The sequence below is a fragment of the Strix uralensis genome, chromosome 1 (genome assembly GCF_047716275.1).
Source record: "Strix uralensis isolate ZFMK-TIS-50842 chromosome 1, bStrUra1, whole genome shotgun sequence".
Taxonomy (NCBI): domain Eukaryota; kingdom Metazoa; phylum Chordata; class Aves; order Strigiformes; family Strigidae; genus Strix; species Strix uralensis.
In genome coordinates, this window is record NC_133972.1 from 68,203,662 (window position 1) to 68,226,585 (window position 22,924).

At 39.6% G+C, this 22,924-nt stretch overlaps 1 protein-coding gene across 5 annotated transcripts in view; it reads left to right on the forward strand.

The window, feature by feature from the left end:
• Nucleotides 1-22,924, forward strand: part of TNS3 (tensin 3) — a 241,463-nt gene that overhangs the window by 78,216 nt on the left and 140,323 nt on the right. For 4 of the 5 annotated variants that reach the window (XM_074869814.1, XM_074869796.1, XM_074869804.1 and 1 more), the window contains exon 5: nucleotides 18,982-19,020. The exons of the other annotated variant lie outside the window; for it this stretch is intronic. In XM_074869814.1, the coding sequence (XP_074725915.1) occupies nucleotides 18,982-19,020 (39 nt within the window). The remainder of the gene's footprint in view (nucleotides 1-18,981; nucleotides 19,021-22,924) is intronic. 5 annotated transcript variants of the gene reach the window in all.

Below are 22,924 nucleotides of genomic sequence, written 5' to 3' on the forward strand. Positions count from 1 at the left end.
ATGTGTAAGCAGTTAGTCAACTGACAGTCCTATGGAAGGGGGGGTGAATGGGAACATTGCACTTAGAAGATCCAGTACTCATTTTGGAAAAGAATAATGCATCAGCATGGGAGAGCATTACTCGAAAGACTACTGGGGTCATGAGTGTTCATTAAGGCCTTATTATGTGCAAGTCTAGCCATAAAGCCCCATAACAAAACAGATAATATCATAAATGTATTGAGGTAAAAACAGCAGCTCAGGCCTTACACTGGCAACCCTACTATGCAGGTTTTCAAGAGATTGTCAGGACACTACCACTATATTATGCTTGCAAATTATAAACAAAAATTTCTTGTTACTATATATATCATCCATGAAAATAAAGTGGACTCTGGTTCAGGATGGCAGCTGCTGTCCTGTAGGATGAACCCTGAATCAGTTCTGTGAGGGTTTTCAAGTTGCCCCTGCCGTAACAGTGAGTACAAAATAAAAAATCCAAGCAAGCATTGCAGTAATATTTCAAAACCTAAGGCACAACTGGAAGAAAATCTGAAGTTACAAAACCAAAAGAAAAGAAGGAGATATTAACTGGCACCATTTTAGTCTGTTGCATTTGGTGCCATTATATCAGTTGCAGAAAGATTATAACATCTGAAATTGTGTAGCATAAATCCACTAGATGGTGCAGATGGATACTAGTGTGAAAATTGGATGAGCTGTAAAAGAAAGTTATTGAAAAACCCTACAAAAATAGTGCCAAAAGCTCAAACTCTGCTATCTTGGAATTGTCTGTGGAAAGAAAAACAAATAAAAAAAAATGAACATAGTGAATGTCTGAATATAGAAGCATCATAAAATCATGGAATGGTTTGGGTTGGAGGGGACCTTAAAGATCATCTAGGTCAAGCCCCCCTGCCATGGGCATGGACACTTTCCACTAGATCGTGGTGCTCAAAGCCCCGTCCAACCTGGCCTTGGAACACTTCCAAGGGAGGGGTCAGCCACCACTTCCCTGGGCAGCCTGTTTCAGTGCCTCACCACCCATACAGTAAAGAATTTCTTCCTTAAATCTAATCTAAATCTACCCTCTTTGGGTTTAAAACCATTAGCTTTTGTTCTGTTGTAAGCTACACTACATGATAAAGATTCCCTCACCATCTTTCCTGCAGGCCCCCTGTAAGTACTGGAAGGCCACTAGAAAGTCTCCCCAGAGCCTTCTCTTCTTCAGGCGGAACAACCTCAACTCTCTCAGCCTGTCTTCATCAGGGACGTGCTCCAGCTCCCTGATCATCTTTGTGGCCTCCTCTGGACCCGCTTGAGCAGGTCGATGTCACTCTTATGCTGGACGCAGTAATCTAGGTGGGGTCTCTGAGAGCTGAGTAGAGGGGGAGAATCAACTCCCTTGACCTGCTGGTCATACTTCTCTTGATGCAACCCAGGACACGGTTGGCTTTCTGGGCTGTGAGCACACGTTGCTGGCTTATACTTGGTTTTCCATCCACTAGTCCTTCTCTGTAGGGCTGCGCTCAATCCACTCACCACCCAGCTTGTTTTTGTGCTTGGGATTGCCCTCACCCATGTGTAGGACCTTGTACCTGGCCTTTTTGAATTTCTTGAGGTTCGCACGGGCCCACCTCTTGAGCCTGTCCAGGTTCCTCTCGATGGCATTTCCCACCAGCGCGTTGACTGCACCACACAGCTTGGTGTCATTGGCAAACTTGCTGAGGGTGCACTTAATCACACTGTCTGTGTCACCAACAGAGGTGTTAAACAGCTCTGATCCTAACACCAAACCCTGAGGAACGCTATTCGTCACAGCTTTTCACTTGGATGCTGAACAGTTGACCACAACTCTTTGAGTGAGACGATCCAGCCAATTCCTTATCCACTGAGTGGTTCATCCATCACACCCATGTCTCTCCAATTTAGAGACAAGGATGTCATGCGGGACAGTGACAAAAGCTTTGCACAAGTCCAAGTAGATGATGTCAGTTGCTCTTCCCTTATCTGCCAACACTGTAACCATGCTGTAGAAGGCCAATAGATTCATTGGACAGGATTTGTCCTTAGTGAAGCCATGTTGTCTATCACCAATCACCTTGTTATTTTCTATGTGCCCTAACATAGTTTCCAGGAGGATCCACTCCATGATCTTACTGGGCACAGAGGTGAGACTCACTGGCCTGTAGTTTCCTGCGTCCTCTTTATTTCCCTTTTTTAAAATGGGGGTTATGTTACCCCTTTTCCAGTCAGTAGGAACTTCACCAGACTGCCATGACTTCTCAATACGATGGATAGTGGCTTAGCCATTCCATCCACCAGTTCCCTCAGGACCCGCAGATGCATCTCATCAGGTCCCATGGACTTATTTGCCTTCAGGTTCCTTAGATGATCCTCTCCAGTGGGTGGTTCTTCATTTTCCCAGTTTCTGCCTTTGTCTTCTGTATCTTGGACAGTGTGGCTGGAGCACTTGCTGGTGAAGACTGAGGGGGAAAAAAGTCATTGAGTAGCTCAGCCTTCTCTGTATCCTGGGTGACCAAGTCTCCCTTTTCCTTCCAGAGAGGGCTCACATTTTCCCTCATCTTCCTTATATCACTGACATACCTGTAAAAGCTTTTCTTGTTGCCTGTGATGTCCCTGACCAGATTTAATTCTATCAGGGCTTTAGCCTTTCTAACCTGATCCCTGACTACCCAGGCTACCTCTTCTTGTTTCTACCCTCTGTAGACTTCTTTAAAGTGCTTGATATTGTCCAGGAGGTCCTTGTTCATCCATGCAGGCCTTCTGGCATTTTTGCCTGACTACTTCTTTGTTGGAATTCATTGCTCCTGAGCTTGAATATCAACTAGCTTTCTTGAGCCCCTCTTCCCTCCAGGGCTTCATTCCATGTTAGTCTGCCAAGCAGATCCCTGAAGAGGCCGAAGTCTGCTCTCCTGAAGTCCAGGGTAGCAAGGTTGCTGTGCACCCTCCTCGCTGCCCTAAGGATCTTGAACTCCACCATTTCATGGTCACTGCAGCTAAAGCTGTCCTTGAGCTTCACACTCCCCACCAGCTCTTCCTTGTTGGTGAGACAAGGTCCAACATAGCACCTCTCCTCGTTGGCTCCTCTATCACTGGGAGGATACCCTAAGAGACATATCCATCTTTGTCAGATTACTGTTTGTGATTTAGCCCTGAAGGGGACAGCGGGTACATGGCTACAGGGATGGATTAATGGAAATTAAGGAATCACAAATGCAGAACAGATGTCAGGAAGCAGTATTTCATGCAGAGAACAATGAAAATGTAAACAAGTCTCTTGGGCAAGTTTGTTCAGATGAAAAGCAGTGAGGTTGCTCAGGACTGAAGAGATCTAATTGTGTCCTAGGAGATAGAGCTTTGACTGGGCTGTGCTGTAAAGGGGCTATTCAATCAGTGTGCTCCTGAAGATGTCCCTCAACTCTTGTAGCCTGCACAAACTCTCATAACCTATTTGTGAAACTGATTGCTGCATCCCTGCCAGTGCAGTGTCTGAGATCTTGGTGTGCACCGGAGTCTGTAGAAGCATTTGATTTCAGGACAGCTCTTTTAACTGCATACTGCTTGATGGGCCTCTTCTTCATCCATCAGTGTGGTGTGCGTTGGCAGTGCTGAGCTAGGACAGCCCTGTTGCTCTCTGCCTCAGAAACTTGATACATGTTGATAGAAAGATAGATGGTTGTACCTGTAATGTCACTTTTCTTAGTATTCTGGCTGTAGATAATCACAATGAGGTGTTGTGCTACTGATATGTATGCATGCTCATCAAGGAGGCCTGATGAACCATAGTTTTCTGCATGTTGATAGAAAAGAGAGCCTAAAAATGCTGCCCTGAAAAGTACTGGCACGGAATTGCTGGACCATAGCGTTGCCTCTTCCGATCATGGAAAGCCCTCATAAACTTGTCACTGACATTGCGTAGATTAAGGTATTGTAATATATTTGGTTTTGCAGCAGGCTTATTTAGAACTAAAGCCAGCCTTTCAAACTGTTATGTTATACCAGAATATAATACTATTTCAATTTATTATAATGGGGGAGGGGAGGGTGTGAGGGTGGTGGTGGTGCAGGTGCAGCTTTAGGAATCTGTGCTTTTTTTTCTTTAAAGTGATGGGGGCAGAAAATCACTCTAGAGGAAAGTGTTTGCTATTCCTGTATGTACTGTATTTTAAAACTCTTTCTAAAAGAGTTTTTGTTTTTGTTTTCACTCAGAAAAACATCATGGGAATGAATTCTGAAAAAATTTTGTTTTGCTGTACAAATCCCAGTTCATTTAGGTAATTACTATCTTGTATGGCCTCAGTCCGTGCTTGCTTAGCTTGGAGATGTTTATGTATGGCTATTTGTTCAGATGTACGTATCTAATTAGCGTTCTCTGCGGTTTCTGAAGCTACAGCATGTCTAATGCCCCAGAGCTTTGCTCTGGATTTTGCTCTGGGAACTTGAGTCCCCTTTGTTTTGTAGCTTTGTCTCAGGGCATGTGTCTGTGCTTATGATGTAGGAATACTTGTTTGTCCCACCACAAGGCTTTTACTTAGCTCTCTGTCCTGGGATACCATTTTTTCTATCTTTTATTCTGTCAGTTAGGTATGTGATATAGAGCTGGGGCATTGAAAGGCATCATCTCATGACTGCAGCCTAACATCATTCTCTGAAGTCTAGGAATTTGAAAACCAGTTTCCATCTCCTGTCCTGTGGAAAGATTGAAAGTGGAAGGGGGAACTTTTTGATCATATTTTCTTGACCTCTTTTTTCTATGCTAATTTTTCCCTCTTGAGAACTGATTTTATTAAGATTGTAAGCAAATGCTTAATTTCTCTTACAATCAGTAAACTTAAGTATTTGCTGTTTTGCTGAATCAGATGTGATCCAGCTTTTATGCCTTTGCCTAGAGAACATTGCATGTGTCCTTAATTCAACACAAAATATATTTTTGCTATGCTTAAGCCAAAACAACATTTTATCTACATACAGTTTGATGCTCTGCTAGTCTGAAATGATGTTTCAAAGAAACCAGTAACCTACCTATGCAGATGGCTCTATGGCTTTTTCCAGTTCCAGTAAGATAATTATATATGGGTTTGGTTTGGCACACTTCCTTCTTCACCTTTCAAGAAGCTTAGACATCTCAGTGGAGTGCAGATTTAATCAAAGCTTCAGAATTTTGTATTAGTGGTCTAAAATCCTTGTTTAGACTAGTTTCTTGAGCTGTAGTGTGACATTTGAATGCTGGTAAAACTCAACCGAACAATTTATTACTTTCAAATACTGTAGTTTATTTTTTGTAGATAAATAACAAATTTATAATATGTTTTTAGCATTTTATCATTTATAAAGCCACCAAAATTATTTTATTCATAAAAGGTATAAACTCTGATGTGACACATTGTGCTGCTACTTTTCTCAAAGGCCATGGTTTTTTCTGATTCCTTTCTTCTAGGCATATGTATCTGAGAAAACGTAATTCTTCCCTTGACCTTGCTTTTCCTTTTTCTTTAACCTGTTTAAGCTGTTGCTGATTTGAAGAGGATTGAAAGAAGCCTTCCAACTGCCCCAAATCCATAGTACCCTGTGGTACCATAATCTCTTTCTTAGTCTCTTTAACTAAGAAATATGAACATGATTAGAGAAAAACAAATAGAAATAAACAAAAATTTAACTTGAATTACTGTAAAAAACATGACTAGCAGCATTATAGAAGGGAGAGTGACAGTAATCATAGCAATAAAAATTGGCAAGGAGTGATAGCTGGTTTTGTCCTGGGTGGCATGTTCAACTTGTATGGTGAAAATGAAGGACTTCCTACCTACCTATCTTTATGTATCTGTATATATATCTGTATGTATAGCGAGACTAATATTGAACAGATATTTTCACTTTGGAGATTTAAAGCACTAGCTGTATCGTCTCTCAAAAGGCTCTATGAATTTTTGTCACTTGGGAACTTCTTGAACTGATTTGTGGATAAACCCTCTGCTTGGGGCAGCCTTGTTAAGGCTGTAAGGCTGGCCTCTGACTCTTGCAGTGGATGGGCATGAAGGCAGATACTTCTACCCTGTGAAGAGAGTAAGTGGCCCTTGGCAGTCCAGTGGGACAGATATTTGAGAGAAATGTGTGGTGCACTGCTGTATGACAATTTCTCCCATGTGTTTTTGGAGCAAGAAGGAAAGATTCTTCTCTCTTTTGTGTAAGGTTGAGGAAAAGAGATGGCATATTTTTTTGTCATCCTTGCCAAGAGTTCCAAGGACTATTGCTTCATTTACCTTCCTGAAACTTAGTTTAGACTCCTGAAATGATGTCTGATGTAATAGTTCCCACCAAGTGGCTGACAAATACACATACTCATGTTCCCTCTCTCATATAGGTTTGTCTTTGTAACATACAAACATATGCAAACAAGGCAACTATGTGAAGTCTGATGTGATGCACTGTGATTAATTGGAACTGGGATGTCCCCTGAACTTAATCAGAAATTCACCATTCTCTGAATTTAACATTAGTGTACCTGGTCCATCTTTTAAACAGCTCATTTAACTTTTTAGAGTTAAGTTATGGACAGTGCATTCTTATTAGTCATATAATAACTAAAACTATTTCACTTGTGACTCTGGATTAGTTTCATGTTCTCCTACTGCTTGTGTAAATAATGTCCAAATGAAAAAAAACCCAACTACCCCCCCAACCCAAATATTGTACCTTTAGTCTTCTTTTATCTTAGGAATACTGACTCTAATTTTTGTTCTGCACATTTTCCTCTCTGCTTCTGTTTTTAAAAACTTCTATGCCTCCTGTATCGGGAGTTCAGTTTAAATTGTAATCTCAAATCGCAAGGTTTTTTTATTTTTTTTAAGAAAGATCTGAAGGAAGACTTTCTGTTTAAAAGTTCTTTACTTCTAGCTCCCCTGTACTGCACTGAAGTTATGTGAGCAGAAGGATGGTGACTTCTCACTTGGTGTGCAGCACATGGTGTGTCCCGATTGCAGGACACTACTTACTGTTCATTGCTGGAGAGTAAAGTATGTGAAGGAGCACCTCTCTAGACTTCCAGTAGCGCTGTAAGAAAGAATTTTGGCTTATAGTCCCAGGCAAGGGGACTGAAAAAAAAGTTAACTGAGTTTAATGTGATGTACCCTGTTCTGTCTTCTTAGATTACTAGTTCTATTAGGAAACCAGGGAAGAGACTGATAGCAGGAGTGAGTAAGCAGTGGGCTGGACTCTTTAGAATGGTGGTGAGGCACTTTCTCTTCAAATAAAAAAAAAAAAGTCGCTAGGGTTTCCAAGGTTATTGTGTTCCTGCTAATGTCTAATCTCATCTGCTGCTTTGATTACTGCACTGAAATTGGTATGAAGGTTGGCCCAGTATGTGTTCACAGTGATACTTGGTCGGTTTGGAAAGGGAAGTAACTATATCTTGAATGTTACCATTTCTCAAACTATTGCCAATGTTCTCTCTTTTTGAGAGTGATAAATATTTCTTTCTTTTCTATCTGATTTGCATGTGGCATCAGCTTGCTACTGAGGGAATTCAGCATGTATATTCAAAAAGGTGGTAAGAATTCTTCCTTGAATGTTTAAAACAATACAAAATTGGAGCAGAAGCCAGATTTGCAAGATGTCGAAAAGTGTATTACTTTTTAAAGAGATGGCTGCTACTTCGGTAGTGTTTCTCTTGAACTTTCTAACCCTGTTTTGTACTCACTCAGTTGCATTTCAAGTACTACAGATAATTTGTCAAACTTTCTTAGAAAAATAAAGGCAGCTTTGGGGGAAGACATGCAAACAGAATACCACCAACTTTTCACCTGAATGCCCAGGCTTTGTCAATTGTTACGTTGTTATTTTTAAGTGATTTTGAAGTAAAACTCTTCTGATTTTAAAAATAATTGAGCAATGTGGAAAAGATTTGCTTTGAGATCAGCAAAATACCATCAACTTTTACACTTTAGTTAATGTCACACTGTTGAAAATGTAGATTAAAACTATCATGACCAGCACTGGACCAAATGGTGACAACTTTGCTTCTCAAATGGGTTCACGTGAGGTTGGTTTTTTCTTTTTTTCTTTATTTCAGTATGGGTAATCCTTGACCATATCAGATTTTGGGCAGTGGGAATCAAGGACTTAAATGAAAACTTGTCATGTTGTTTCCAGGAGACAACTGTGTGAATGCACCTCTGTGGTTGACATGTTTTTTGTGGGAATCCATAAATCCGAACACATCCAGTAAGGCTGAAGACTTAAAGGACTTTTTCTTCATAGACTGTGTTTACCATGTTATATTACCATGCATGAAACCCTTTTAGTGCTGCCTGGCATTGGGCTAGAATACAGACATTTGCAGTTGAAGTCAAAGGGATTACCGTATCAGTTTTGTAACTGAGATTTGCAGTTCAAAGGGATCTTCAGATGTTTCCTGACTGTACCTAGAAGCAGTATTTTGCAGATCTCCTGTCTGCAAAATATTTTGCCCTCTGTTAGATAAAATATCACTGTAATGAACTGTGTAGTGAATAAACCTTCAGATTCAGCCAGAAGCGTAAGCTATTGAGGGACATGAGGACTTGAAATTGCTTTTTATGGGCATAAACCTTGGATTGTTTAAGTAGGAGAAAGGCTGTGCTGGAGCATTGTGTACTTGATAGTTAATTTGCTGGGGCTTCCCAAAAATGAGAAAGTATTTTTAAAGTATGCTGGTGGTTTTAGATAAGAACTCTCATTTAAACTTACTGTTTCAGATAGCTGGCTATGTGTGCAAGACCCAGCTGGTTCATGTACAGCTTCAAGGTTTGTTTGTTTCCTTGCTGATTTTCTTTTAAAAATAAATCTAGCTGTTGGCAAGGAGAAAAGAGGGTAGGTTGATGTTAGTGAGGGAAGGAAACAAAACCAATTTTTGCTTTTCCTTTTTCACCACCAAAATATGGATAGGTTACACTTTAATGACAGATGTGAACTTTCAGCTGGAAAAGTCTAGGATGTTTTAAGAGAGTTGGGTTTTTTTTGTTCTTTCCTCCCATACCCTGTCTTATTTTGGCTGATATTGGGAAGGACCTCTTTACTGGTCCAGTTATTTTTTTGGCTAGCTCTGATCCTTTCTGTATAGTTAAAGATCTCACACAGACTTGCCATGTAACCTTTTTTTTTTTAAAGAGAAGTAGAAAGGCATTTGTCAGCCTTTTAAAGTGGTATCAAAGAACCTGGGAATGATACATTTTACATTGCTGCTCCTTGGAATGTTCCCTTAGATCACATTATATAGCTCATGACACATTTGTCTCTGGGAAATGGTAATCAAGAAGCTTATGAGAATATATCACTCTTTTGTGAGTTACTGTTATAAAAAGTTGTTTACACTTACTGTACGTGATGCTCCTAGCTTTTATGCAAGAGGCATTGCTTTTGCGTCCACTGTTACAGCTAAAGACAATAGCAACATCTTGAAGGATAGTCTGGAACATCAACAGTGTCTCTAATCAGGTAGCAGGCAAATTGTCCCAATGATATATAGGATTTTGCACCATTACCTTGTCATACTATATTGCTTTTGCTGGGGGTTTTGATGAAGAGTGCATACTCCTAGAACTGGTTGAATTTCTTCTTGCAATATTGCATCTCAAGAAGTTGAGGCCATCCCAGCCTTAGATTGCAAGGAGTTGCCTTACTGACTTGTTGGAAGAATGGAGAAACTGAGTTATAGATGTCATAATAAATAACCACAATTTTGTGAAAACATAGAATGAAAAGAGTGAGTACTATGTGTTTTGAAGGTTATGAGCTCCATCTTGGAAGAAGTCCTGACTTTTGTATCAGCAACCTGAAATGTCTAAACTTCATTAGAACTTGCTTGTACTACTTCACAGAATCACAGAATCATCTAGGTTGGAAAAGATCTTAAAGATCATCTAGTCTAACCATTAACGGACCGTTCCCAACTACACCATATCCCTCAGCACTGTGTCAACCCAACTCTTAAACACCTCCAGGGATGGGGACTCCACCACCTCCCTGGGAAGCCCATTCCAACACCTAACAACCCGTTCTGTAAAGAAATACTTCCTAATATCCAGTCTAAACCTTCCCTGGTGCAACTTGAGGCCATTCCCTCTTGTCCTATCACTTATTACTTGGTTAAAGAGACTCATCCCCGGCTCTCTGCAACCTCCTTTCAGGTAGTTGTAGAGAGTGATGAGGTCTCCCCTCAGCCTCCTTTTCTCCAGACTAAACAACCCCAGTTCCCTCAGCCGCTCCTCATACGACATGTGCTCTAGACCCTTCACCAGCTTCGTTGCCCTTCTCTGGACACGTTCGAGTAATTCAATGTCCTTTTTGTAGTGAGGGGCCCAAAACTGAACACAGGAATCGAGGTGCAGCCTCACCAGTGCCGAGAACAGGGGTAAGATCACTTCCCTGTCCCTGCTGGCCATGCTATTTCTGATGCAAGCCAGGATGCCATTGGCCTCCTTGGCCACCTGGGCACACTGCTGGCTCATGTTCAGCCGGCTGTCAGTCAACACCCCCAGGTCCCTCTCTGACTGGCAGCTCTCCAGCCACTCCTCCCCAAGCCTGTAGCGCTGCTGGGGGTTGTCGTGGCCCAAGTGCAGCACCCGGCATTTGGCCTTATTGAAACTCACACAGTTGGCCTTAGCCCATCGCTCCAGCCTGTCCAGGTCTCTCTGCAGAGCCTCCCTACCCTCGAGCAGATCAACACTCCCACCCAACTTGGTGTCATCTGTAAACTTACTGAGGGTGCACTCAATCCCCTCATGTAGATCATCAGTAAGGATGTTAAACAGGAGTGGCCCCAAAAGCAAGCCCTGGGGGACACCACTCGTGACCGGCCGCCAACTTCTGTATGATAATGCAGTATTTCATAGTATTTTACTAGTAATAATTTCTGAAAGGCTGTTTCTCTTGTCTTGTTATGTTTTGCTGAAGAAAACATGTAAAGTACCTCCCACAGTTAAAGCATAACGAAGGAAATTCAGTCTTAGTGGAAACCATTTGTTTGGGAATGCTAATTTGCATGATAAATATATGTATTTAATAAGTCTGTTATAGGAAGAGCATTTGTACCTTTTTGTTGCATTATGTCTTTTCTGAGTAGCTGGAAAATTAAAGATATATTTGGAATGTACATGTTTAAGACTTTGTTTTAATCTATTTTGAGAGGAGGGAAATTTGTTAAAATGACTAGAAGGCTATGAAAGTCAGAAATACTGCAATAAAATTCAGGCTCTTCTCATGCCTTCATGTTGGCCTCCAATGAAATGTTCTCAGTCTCTAAAATGGGCAAACTAGGTCCTCATATGGACCCGTTCTTTACAATACATTTTGGTGGGATGTGAAAGGTTCCTCCTTAGTTTTCAACACTATGGGCTGCTTTGGCCTCCTTTGGCTTGCTGAGCAGTGTACTCCAGCAGTTCTTCCGAAGAATTTCTGTGAACTTCTTGCTGTGGCGGTCACTCTGCCTCTTTCACGTGACTTTTGCAGATCTTCCATCACATGCTGAAACTAGGCCTGTGCTAAATTGCTGAATGTATCTTTGGATTGCCTGATTTGAAGAGCTGTCTTTCCTTCTTGTGATTTAATACTTTTGTGCATTAAACTGGTTTTAGTGAGATGCAGAGTCATCCTGCAGATGGATGGTTTTAAACTCTAGGGAAATAAAAAACAAACACTACCCACGTGCCCCGCCCCCCCCCCCCCCCCCCCCCCCCCTTACTTTACCAGCAACTCTGACATGTGACTTCTGCTTTCATATTTTTCTGTGGTGTTGAATAGAAAAGACTGGCAGTGCTGCCTTCTGAAGCCCTCCTCCTCTACCACATTTCCCTCTTCTCTGTAATAAGTATTAGGAAAAAAAATCACCCCCCCTATTTTTAACTGAAGTTTATTGTTTAAATATTGCTTTCATGTTATCTATCTTTAATACTTTTGTTTCATGTACATTTATCTGTCCCAGATGTTAGAGGCACACTGAAAGTAGTGAAACCCTGTGGGTGAGCAGTGAGTTCTGCAGTTCATTGTGACAAAGTTTCTGTCTCCTCCTGAAACTTTTGATACCGTTGACTCTGTGGTGCCATTTGTGACCACAGGAACTATAACGCCTGTAGCTCTTACCACCATTGCTCAGATGTTGGAAGCAGGCTGAAACCCTGAGAAATCACACCAACATATGTATGTTAAAGGTCAAAAATTCTGAGGTACAACAGAGCTGGTGCACAGCTTGTTTTCACTCAAGAAAATCTAACCTATGCTGGTAGTTTCTTCCTTTGTGAGAAGAAAATGTCCATGGAATTATGTCTCCATCTCTTGCTAGGGCCCTTCCTGTCTGCTAATGTTGCAAGATTTGTTTGACTTTGCGAATGAAACATGTTTTCTCATGGGGATTATACCAAAATAAATAGGCCTGGAATCCTGAAAGGGTAGCATAGTTCCCTCAGAAATGTGTACCTCATTAAGCTTGGAGAGGTCATATCTGTTACAAAGAAAGCAGAAGTCTCTCAAAGATGTATGCAATAGTTAAAATCAGGATTTCTTTTTTTTTTAAACTGTTCTATAAACAGGAAAATTGAGACATTTTGAGCAAAGATACTACGTTTTTGAACTCACTTAGCATGAAATAATTTTGACCTACTTTATAAACCTGTTGTTAAACAGATTAAGTCAGGAGGGACAGTAGCTAGCACTCCATTTACAGTTCAGATTGGCAAACTAAACCACAGTGCAGAGGGATAGTGCAAAGTCCAGTAAAAATCTAATTTTAGGATCTTGGCTCCTGCTGTCTGGTTTAACCCCTGTTAGCTACACCCAAGTCCTGACTGAGTTTCTTGTCCTTTACTTCTGATTTCTTTTGGAGCAAATCCAGTGATCTGATAAAAGAAAGGACTTAAATCTCTGGTTACTGGTTTACAGATATCAGGAGAAACTCATCCATTTTTAATTTTAGGAATGCTATGTTTCATTTGCATTTTGAAGAAGTTGTATTTTATCCTTTTCCCAAATAACCTATGTACAAAATATCTTCTGTACGTGTTCTTCGGAGAGTTGGAGAACAACTTTCACGACGTAGGTCAGAATTATGACTTTGCAAGATCAAATATCACAGCATGGAAGAAAGCCAGACTTTGAGGTGGCAAAGATATGCGAACAATACATTTTTGTATCTTGGGATAACTGCATTCCTAGTTACTTGTGAAAGGTTTCTTTTCTTTCAGTGACTTTATTTGAAACAGCTTTGTTGCTTTGTCTTGGGAAGCGGGGATTTATATATATAAATACGCTAAATTTTGAAATCCCTCCTGAAGGTATGTAATTTTCCATTTCAAGTGCTAATTTCAGGCTTTGTCTCATAAGGCATAATCCCAAGTAGACGGAAAGGAGTTGTGCATGGGTCAGGACTGTAGGGACATGGCTTAGATGTTACAGTACTCAGTTATGTGTGTTTTCCAAGAAACTCCTGGAGAGTTTCTCAAGGTTCAGCTGATCCTCTTTACACCTTGATGAGGTGGGTACATGTAGTGTTAATGTTATTTCAGCAAATAAAAAATACTGAAGCTGAGAAATTAATAAAATGATGCTAAAATATCACTGTTGGAATTTGGTTGAGCTCAGAGTGTTTGTTCTGACTTTCCCTGTAACAACTTTATTGTAGAACTAAGTGTGAGGAAAAAATGTAATGTGTTAAGAAGCTTTTCTGACGTTATGTGGCTTCTGCTTGCTGTATGATAGCATTATATAAATAAATCTTTGAATTTCATTGATAATCATGAGCCAAACCTAGTAACAGTTTAACTGTAGTTGTCTTTGCAATTTATAATGCAACTTTTTTGTTTGTTTCTTCCAAACTTAACTTCAATACTGCTTTATGCTATGAAGTAGGAAGATTGTTTCCATAGTGCAAAAGAACTTGTTGTTCTGAAGTGAGAATGGAAATGGTGTATAGCTGCACCGAATCTCAGTGCTGTTTTTACTGTATCTATTCTCTTTTTTCGTTTTGGAACAGAATTATATCGTGTTTATTAAAATATTGTACTAACTGCAAAGTACTTGTTCAGTGTCTGCTGTTTGATAAGTCTTCCTTTAAGGCTGATGTTTTCAATGTGTCCAAAAAATGCTTAATTTGAAGAGAAAAATTCAGTGGGCTTCAGGCACACTTTAAAGCTGTTCTGTCTGGCATGAAGTGCTGAGGATACTTGATGGCTCCCAGGAGAAAAGTCTGAGTTAGGTACTAATAACACATAACTAGAAATGTTGGTTTTTTTTAAATATAAAAGTTGTGTATTACTATAAGTTAATATCCCAGCAATGTCCTTTTTTATTCTAGAATTTGGATTTACGTTTTTATTTTGTCATGTTTCAGGTTGTATCTTTGAGAGCACAAGATTATTCGAAGATACACTGCACTTAATGCCCTTTAGTTTCTTTCTGTAGTGAGTAGGGGGATTTATGACTTAAGTGTCTTGGGGGGTGGGTTGGAGAAGGGGGTTGATAACTCACAGTCATGTCAAAAGAAGAAAACTAAGCAGAGAAGTTGCTTACATTTTCAAGACTTAACTCCAAAGCTCTAGATGTAAATAAATAGATAAATGTGTGTTTAAAAAAAAAAAAAGTGTCTGTGTGTGTATATGTATATAAAGATGCATATTAAATATTTCCATGAGCTTTCCATTTGAGCTCCTGACAGTCATTTATGCAACAGTCACAAGGTCTCCTAACATCACTGTAACTTTACATTATTTGGAGGATGTCAGTGGCTTAATTTTGCTGCTCTTTTCACCCTTTCTTGTCAGTTCTGTAACATGATTAGTAATGAACTAGAATGAATGGGTTTTTTAGCAGGTCATGTATATATCTGATGAAGATTTCTTCCCCTGTACATCCTTTGTGTTACAGATAACCTGTGGTAGGCATGCCAGCATTTCTTACTTGATAAAACAGTAACATGGAAGAAAGTGATTCATTGTAGAGAAATGCTTAAATTGCTTTTGCAAAAGCAATGTGATAGTGTTTGAGATTTGGACTTTGAAATGCACCTTTGGTAATAACTAGGTCGTTCTTTGAAGATGGTTCTTCTTCTGAAAGATCACCTACTGCCTGCAAAAAGAAAATAAAAAGGAAGGAAGATAAAAATGAAGGATGCATCTGGGTGTGGAAAAAAAGCACACAAATGTAAATACCGCATATCCCAGCAAATGACCTGTTGTGCAACAGTGGGGGGCACTGTTGTGTCTCTGTTACAGCAAGTGGGGTCAGATTTTACTTCCTTAGTGCCAGCTATCCTGCCATTTGTTGACATTTTTTCTTGTTTGAGTTAACATTTATCTCGTGTTGGTCAGTTACTCATTAACTGATGTAACTGGTGTTACAGTCATATGAAGGAAAATTACCTGCAGATTCATTGGAGTCAGAATTCTTCATCAAAGTAATTATTTTAAATCTTTTTCCGTCAATACAGGACTTTTTCAAACTAAAGCTTGATTTGGGGAAGTATCACACCACGGAAGTGTTTCCGTATTAACTGTGTGTACAAGAACAGGTAGTTTATCTTTCAAATATTTGCTTGGTTGTTTGTGGGTAGACTAATTTGTTTATATGCATGTGTGTCTATGCGCCGGGCACTGAAGAGGTAACTTTTTGAAAATCAGGCAAGGCATTCCTATATTCTGGTATTGCTTTTTGATACACAAATGTGCAGAAGTACAGAAGCTAAATGCACCTTGGTTGTGTGGAACTATGAAATATTACACTATAATGCATATCCAGTATATTTCTTACAAGAATAAAGATACTATTGAAGGCACAAGCCAGGTGATTGCAAATGTCTTTTTTTAAGATTAGCTGTAGCTTCAGTTGGGAGATCAGAAAAGTCTTTCTGAAGTTTATTGGTTTGTGCATTTGGTACACCACGTGTGCAGCTTTTTAAATCAGTGAATAAGACATAAAATCAGTGAATAAAACATATTCTATTTTCTGTCTCTGAATTGGTACGGGGTTGAAGTTCTGCAGTCTTGCTTTCCAGCTTTATATTTTTTTCTCTAAATGCTTATTTTTTAGCACATCTCAGACCTTTGCAAACCAGGAAAAAAAGTTGGAGCTAGTCACATATCCTCAATTTAGGTTGTCTAGACCTCGTGATAGGCTCTATTATCTGTGAACACGTCAGCTCTTTCACTTTTAACCTGTGTCTGGATTAACAGTAGAAGAATTTGCTGTAACTGCTCATGAGAACTGAAATTGGGATACATAGAGATCTGGATTATTTTGCTTCATCTGGGATGAAATATACTATTTGTGTATATGGAGTCAGATGAAAAAAAAGTCAGTGCACCTTGAGTGATTCAGTGTGTTGTACATTGAGTTTTGTAGCTCAAAAATGGTAGCAGTGCCAAAGCAAGTCTTTGGCTGTGATGCATTTTGAGTACTCTGCAGTTTAATGACAGTTCAAAATAGTGATAAGTGGCAGTGTACAAGGACAAAGGGATTGCTGTATACACCTGAAAGGGTATTATGTGAGTCTTTGGTAGTCCTAGAACAGTACTAGCTAATGCAGGTGTTGATCTTTGTAAAAAGAAAGTGCAAATGACACATGACCAGGAGAAGATGGAGTCTGTCTGTCAAGTCAGATTGCTATATATAGCCGTAATGAAGCTCAGAGAAGGAAAAAATCAAGCATTGCCTATAATGTTAGCTCTCATCTTCTTAGAGCCCTATGTCTGAGTAACCTGAACAAGATGCCACAGATCTGCCCAAAAAGATCCATAATTCTCTGCTTAAGTTCTTTTCCAGTGGATGTCCCCAGTGCTCTTCTGTCAGAATAAAGGGGATTTTTCTTAGGCAGTGAGTTAGCTGTAATTGTTGAGGACATTACAGCAGAGTTGTGTTTTGGTTTGCCAAAGGGAAAAGAGATGCTTGATTCCTCAAGGGTTTTTAACAGTAGAGGGAAGGGAGTGAGCAGAGGTGATATTTATGTGCTCCAGTGATGACAATTTTATTCCACAGTGGTTCCAATTATTATGTGAGCATGTAATATTAATTCATCTCTGCTTTTCCTCTGCTCTAACCAGCCAGCCTGCAAACCCCTTTGGGGTTTCTATTAATTTTCTCTTTTTCTTCTTAGTATAGGCAATGAGAGAAAAGTAATTGTTAAATTTCAGTTTTTAAGTATTTTAACCTTAGATATTGCTAATAAGAATACTAGCAAAACCTGATTTTTAGTGTTCATAATAAGTACTAGGTAATTGCATAGTCAGGACAACTGGGGACAGGCTTTCCTCCATAGATGCAGTGTTTGTTGCTCGTGGTGGTGGTGTAGGGTGCACATGGCTTCTGTTCTTCCTGCAGTGGACTGCTCTGCCTGGTGGTTTGCCACTTCGGCTTGAAAGGAGAATTGGTGGTTGTGATGGGAACGCTATCATGACAGCTTAGTTAACATCTTCCATCTTCCATGTTTTTAGTATGGGTGTTCAGTTGGATAGACTAGTGAATCATTAGTGGCAGTCATGAAATGAGTTGCAGAAATGCAGCTTATTAAGACCTTAGACTTGCAAGCCTCCTGAGGAGTCAGAGGGTCTAGCAGACAAACCTCAAGGGTTCGTATCTGTCCTTTTTTCTTTAGGGATATTAGGGAGATCATGAGGAGGCCGAGAGCTGAAAATAAATGTGCTATTTTTTTTTTCTTTTAATAAGTACTTTGTGATTTAAGTGTTGAGAATCAGAGATACATCTTTTTCACAAGCAGTTATGGAGGCAAATGCCATCTCTTCCATGCTAGTGGTTAAAAGCTGTTCTTGACAGTTAAGACCAGAGTGGGTTGTCCTGGTGTAGTCAGGTCTGTCTCTTTTTGCCTGTGCTGCCTACAGGACTAATGTTTCTTTTTGTTTTTGAAGCCTGCTCTGTTGCATGGACTGCATCTCCTTTTTATTATTCTAAGGATTATAAATGATACATCAGGCACTTTCTGCCCAGTATCCCACTCTGTATATAGTGACTTGTGAGCTGGTAGGTCAGCTCACCGACAGTTCTGGAAAGAAAACTCCGCTTTTGTAGTGCAGGTATTGCCACAGTTTCTGGCTCTGCTCTGCTGGCTGAGAGGTGAGTCTGTCTTGGAGAGACGTAATTGTGAAGGTGAACGTGTTAAATGAAACAGTTTTCACTGGGGTTAACCTCAAGGTGCTTGTTAAAGTGAGTGTGTATGATGAGTATTACTGAAGCTCAGCTGAGTGGTGTAAATTGATGAACCGCAGTCTTTCAACTGTATGTGTGAGGTCTGAGGGTGCCTGTTGTATGGGACTGTAGAAAGAAGCTAACACTTGCTTTTCCCTAGATCATCATGTAATCTGAGTTAGTCATGCTCTTCCTGGCTTTTTTTGTGGTGTTTTTTTTTTTTTTTAATTCTCAAGTAAGTTTGTTCAGGGGTTTTTTTGGTGTGATATATACAGAACATGTTCTCCATAGGAAGTGTTTCAACTTGGAGCCAAGCCCCTGAAATTATATGAATCCACAGAATATCTGTTCTGCTTGCTCTGCTCAGCCCACACCCCATAAAAATATCCAAAACAAGGATAAGGTATTGGGAACTGCTGAAGATCTAGATTACTTGAAAAGCAGAATACTTATTTATTAACTAAAACTGAGGTGATATTAGAAGAACGCTGCAAAGGATGGAGGAGGGGAGAAAGTCCTCCATGTTTCTCCGCATATGTGACCTGAGGGAAGGCATTACTCTTCAACCTGTTTCACTGATGACAGTATGAGAGCAGGGCACTGAGTTAGCATAGAGCTAATGCTAATCTTCAGGGAGCTAAGAAAAGGTAATGCAGCCAAGAGCAGCTGTGGACACTCAGATTCTGCACCTGGTTTGGTTGGTGACCCTTTGACTCTGCCTGGATTTAACAGCATTTGAGGGAGCTCAATCAATGGGATTGGGTAATCTCCAAAGGAAGTATCTTTTTTCCTTATTTTATCATTATTTTTTTGTTCCAGGTGGTGACACCCTGCATTTTTCCAAGCAACTACGAACTGGTAAGTAATTTTGGTACTACTGATACCCATCAGGTTTTATTAGGTTATAGGTTAGGTTACTGCTGTGGCCTCCTATAATTTCTTGTTATTTCAGTACTGTGCTGTCACCTTTCCCCTGCGAGGGCTTGGCAAATCAAGAGTCTATTCCTGAAGCTTGTTACTGTGTCCTGTCCTGTGCAGGAATCTGGTGGTTTTATTTGAGCATTTTGCAAGGCTAAGGATTATTAACTGGGTGAAATGTTTTCTGCTGTTTAGGATTCTTCTTAAACTGGACTGGATGCAGCAACCATGTGTAGTTGTCCATATTACATTATCTGCTTTTTGTGTGTTCTAAAGACGGGCATTAATTGTTTCAACATACCCATGTCTCATGTCAGTTTGAAAGTACAAATAGTGGATGATTTGTGTGGGGCTTGTTATTTTTTGTTGATGGCAGAAGAGAGGAAGTTAACCCATGCTTGCTCAGGGTAGGAAAATGATAAGCCTTTTCTGGCTTGCATGACTGAATTTGGTTATTTTAGCTCCAAGGGTAACATGAATGATGTCTGGAGGATGGTGTGTAACAGTTGAACCAGCACTGCCACCTGCTAGTGTCATTACTAGGACTAATCAGCCAGCAGCTGATGCCCATGTGTTAGCCAAGAACTCTGTATATCGTAGGTATGTGATGCAGCCACTGGCATTGAGGAATCCTACATCTCACTTCTGCCTTGCTATGTGAATTGCCAAGTCACTTTACATGTTTTTGTGTCTTGATTTCCCTGCTGGAAAAATACAGGTGATGATACCTACCTCATATGAACCACAGAAGTAAAAGGGTGCTATAGAAGTGTTGGTTCATGGTTTGCTTAATTATTATCCTTTAAAAGAAAGGCTGGAAACCTAAATCAGTTATTTGTGGTATTACGAGGAATGTGAATATTAACTTTCCTAATTTTGACCCAGTAATCTTATGAATTAACCTACGTCAGAGTCTGAGGATCCTGTATGACATTACTGCTAAAATTATAAATAGAAAAGAAACCCTTTCTTGTGTCTGCAGCTCACAGTATTAGATGTAACTGGCAACCGTGGTTGTGATTTCTTTTGTGTTGTCCACACAACCTGAATATTGATTCTGACATGGAAAATTTGTCATTGTGATTCAGCAACAATTGTAAGCATATGGCAATCTGTGGGTTATGTTACCAGTCTTTACCATTAATAATTCTGGTTGAACTTGGTTGATGTGAACTGCGAACATGGGGCAGTGCTGGTGATCTGGGCCCAAGTGACTCTGCAACCTGCTGACAGTTGAACAGTATGGATGTCAAAAGTGGACTTACCTGTTTCAGTTTACTAGCAGGGATGTAGTCAGAAGTATATTCGGTCCCTGAATAAAACGTTCACTAGTTTTAGGCAGAAGAAACGTTGGAATTTTATTTAAATTTCTTGCAGGGAAAGCTGTATGCGAAATATTTTCACTACATAGTGTGCAATGTGTTCTTACTACTGAGAGTGTGATTGAGCAATGTGTTTTGCTTTTGATGTGAAATGTGGTGACACTTTTAGGAGTCTGCCTTGTGCACAAATAAATTTTATCTGTTTAGGGAAGAGTTCTGTTGTTCTGAATGAGGATAATCTGTGACCATATTAGCTGTAAGCAATTTCTCTTACAAGTATTTTGAGGGTAAAATATTGAGAAGATCAAGAATAAGTAGTTGATATTTTCAGATAATAGGGAGGTCAGTACTCTATTCAAATTAAACAAAACTTTGTTGCGTATCAATTTGCTGCTGAACCATGGATTTATCCCCGTTCATTCCAGCCAAGGAATTCCAACCTTTTAGTTCTCACATAAATAAATGGTGCATATGCCTGCTCTAAATTAGTGCTACATATATTTAGCCACTGTAATGATTGCCTGTATTGCTCTCCTTAATGTAGCTGATAGCAAGAACTGTAGTTAATCTCTGTGGCATGTTTGTTGGAAGACTATTAAAGCCTGATGAAACTCACAGATGCTCTTTTTCTTCAGAATGTGGGTTTTATTGATTATATTCAGCTTGGGTCTGTTTCCAGAGAGGCCCTTTCTTCCCATTTCTCATGAGCCATGTATCTTGAAGCTTTTTAATGACATTGGGACCCTCATATATCAACCCAGTGCAGCTGTTGGGAGTTTCAGGTGCTAAAATATAAACCATCTGCTGTTAAGTGTTCTAATACTACTTACTTTATGTTGTCATGCACATTCCTCTGACTGGAGAAAGGAGGATGATGTTAGTCCAGCTCAGTTAATTCAAGTCAAATGTTTAGCAAGGATGACCTATTCTTGTGCACTTCATTTTATTTCAAGAAGAGGCAATGGGTTATTTGTGGCAATGGACTTTCATTGTGGAGATGTATAGATGACCCAAAGATTTTAAAAAAGAAAAAAAGGTTCCATGGTCACTTTTTTTAATCTAAGAGCTGACTTAGCCTATATAACTTCTAAAACTTGATAAAAATCAAAGATGGTAAGTCTATTTAAACAGCATTTTGTGGAATTGTTGAATGTTATTTTGAAAGATTGGCAATTACTCAGTTGATCTTATTTATTCAAAATCAACATTTTAATTAAAAGGAAATTGCTAAAAAGTACACACATTTTTCTTAAACAAGTCTTCTTCTCTGGTGCTGCAAAAACAGGAGAAGGTTTAGGCCCTAACCTTAAAGCTCCAAATTTCATTTCATCTATTACTTTGAAAAGGTAAAGATAAAAAGAAAGCCAATGGAAGGATATTGTTTTTGAGGTCACTTCTAGATTCTAGGAAGTATTCTAGTACAGTTTAAGATGTTTCAAGAGGGCAGTAGGTTTGTCTCCTTTACTGAAATTTTTCTTCCATCCTTCCTGATAGTGTATCTTTGAAAAGAATAAAGGAAATTAAATCTTAATTCCTTAGAGGTCTCTCACATATCCTGCAAAATGTCTTGCGGTAATGAAATGTGGCATGAAGGCCCAAACCTCTTGGTGTACATGGATTTTTATCTTAAATTTACTCCATTGGTTGAATGGTCCTTATCACGGCATGACTTGTCAGTTTTAAGGCATGATTAAGTAGTGATCTTTACCAGAGAAATTTCTGATTTAACCTTTACAGCCTTTCTTTTTTTTTTTTTCCAACTGCTTACCAAGGAATTCTGCATACCTGTAGTGCTGCTATTTAAACATCATATTTCATAACCAGCTGTTACAATGTGGAAAGATTAAGTGGACATCTACGCAGCTACGTATGTTTTATTGTAACATCACTTCAATCTGAAGTTTGTTTAGCTATTTCACTAAGTCTTGGATGGAAGTTTAATCATTTTGATAGGAATTGGGGAGGGGGAAGGGGTGGAAGTAGTTCTGCTTTTTTTTGTTTTGCTTCTGTTTTCCTTAAGTATGCAAACCTTTTTTCTGCTTGTGAAGAGAAAAATTCAAGATTTTCACATTCAGACCCCTCCTAACAAACAAGAAACCTGATTTTGAACAGTAAGTCAGACTGTGCTCTGGCCTGTCTCAAAAAAGGAGAGGAACAGAAAAAAACTAATTGTGGGAGAAAAGGGGTTTTTTGTGTAGGTGGGTTGGTTTTTTTGAGGGTGTGTGTGTGTGTTTTAAAGGTGTGGGAGAACACCTTGAAAAAATTGGTGAAGAAGCAAGTGGTGGAGTCGCAGAGGCCTCATCCTAACGGCATATCTCATTTTTACTTGAAATCTGTGGTGGTTAACACATACCTTCATGTATCCAACCTAGTGCCAGCATTTTCTTGAAAGAAGCTAAAGGTGAATTTTTGTGAAAATGTATTATGATACAAAGAGAAACAAAACCAAAAAGCCAAGTATATATGGGGAAAGAGAGGAAGGGAACAGAAAACCTTAAGAAAACTCAGTATTCTAACAGTGT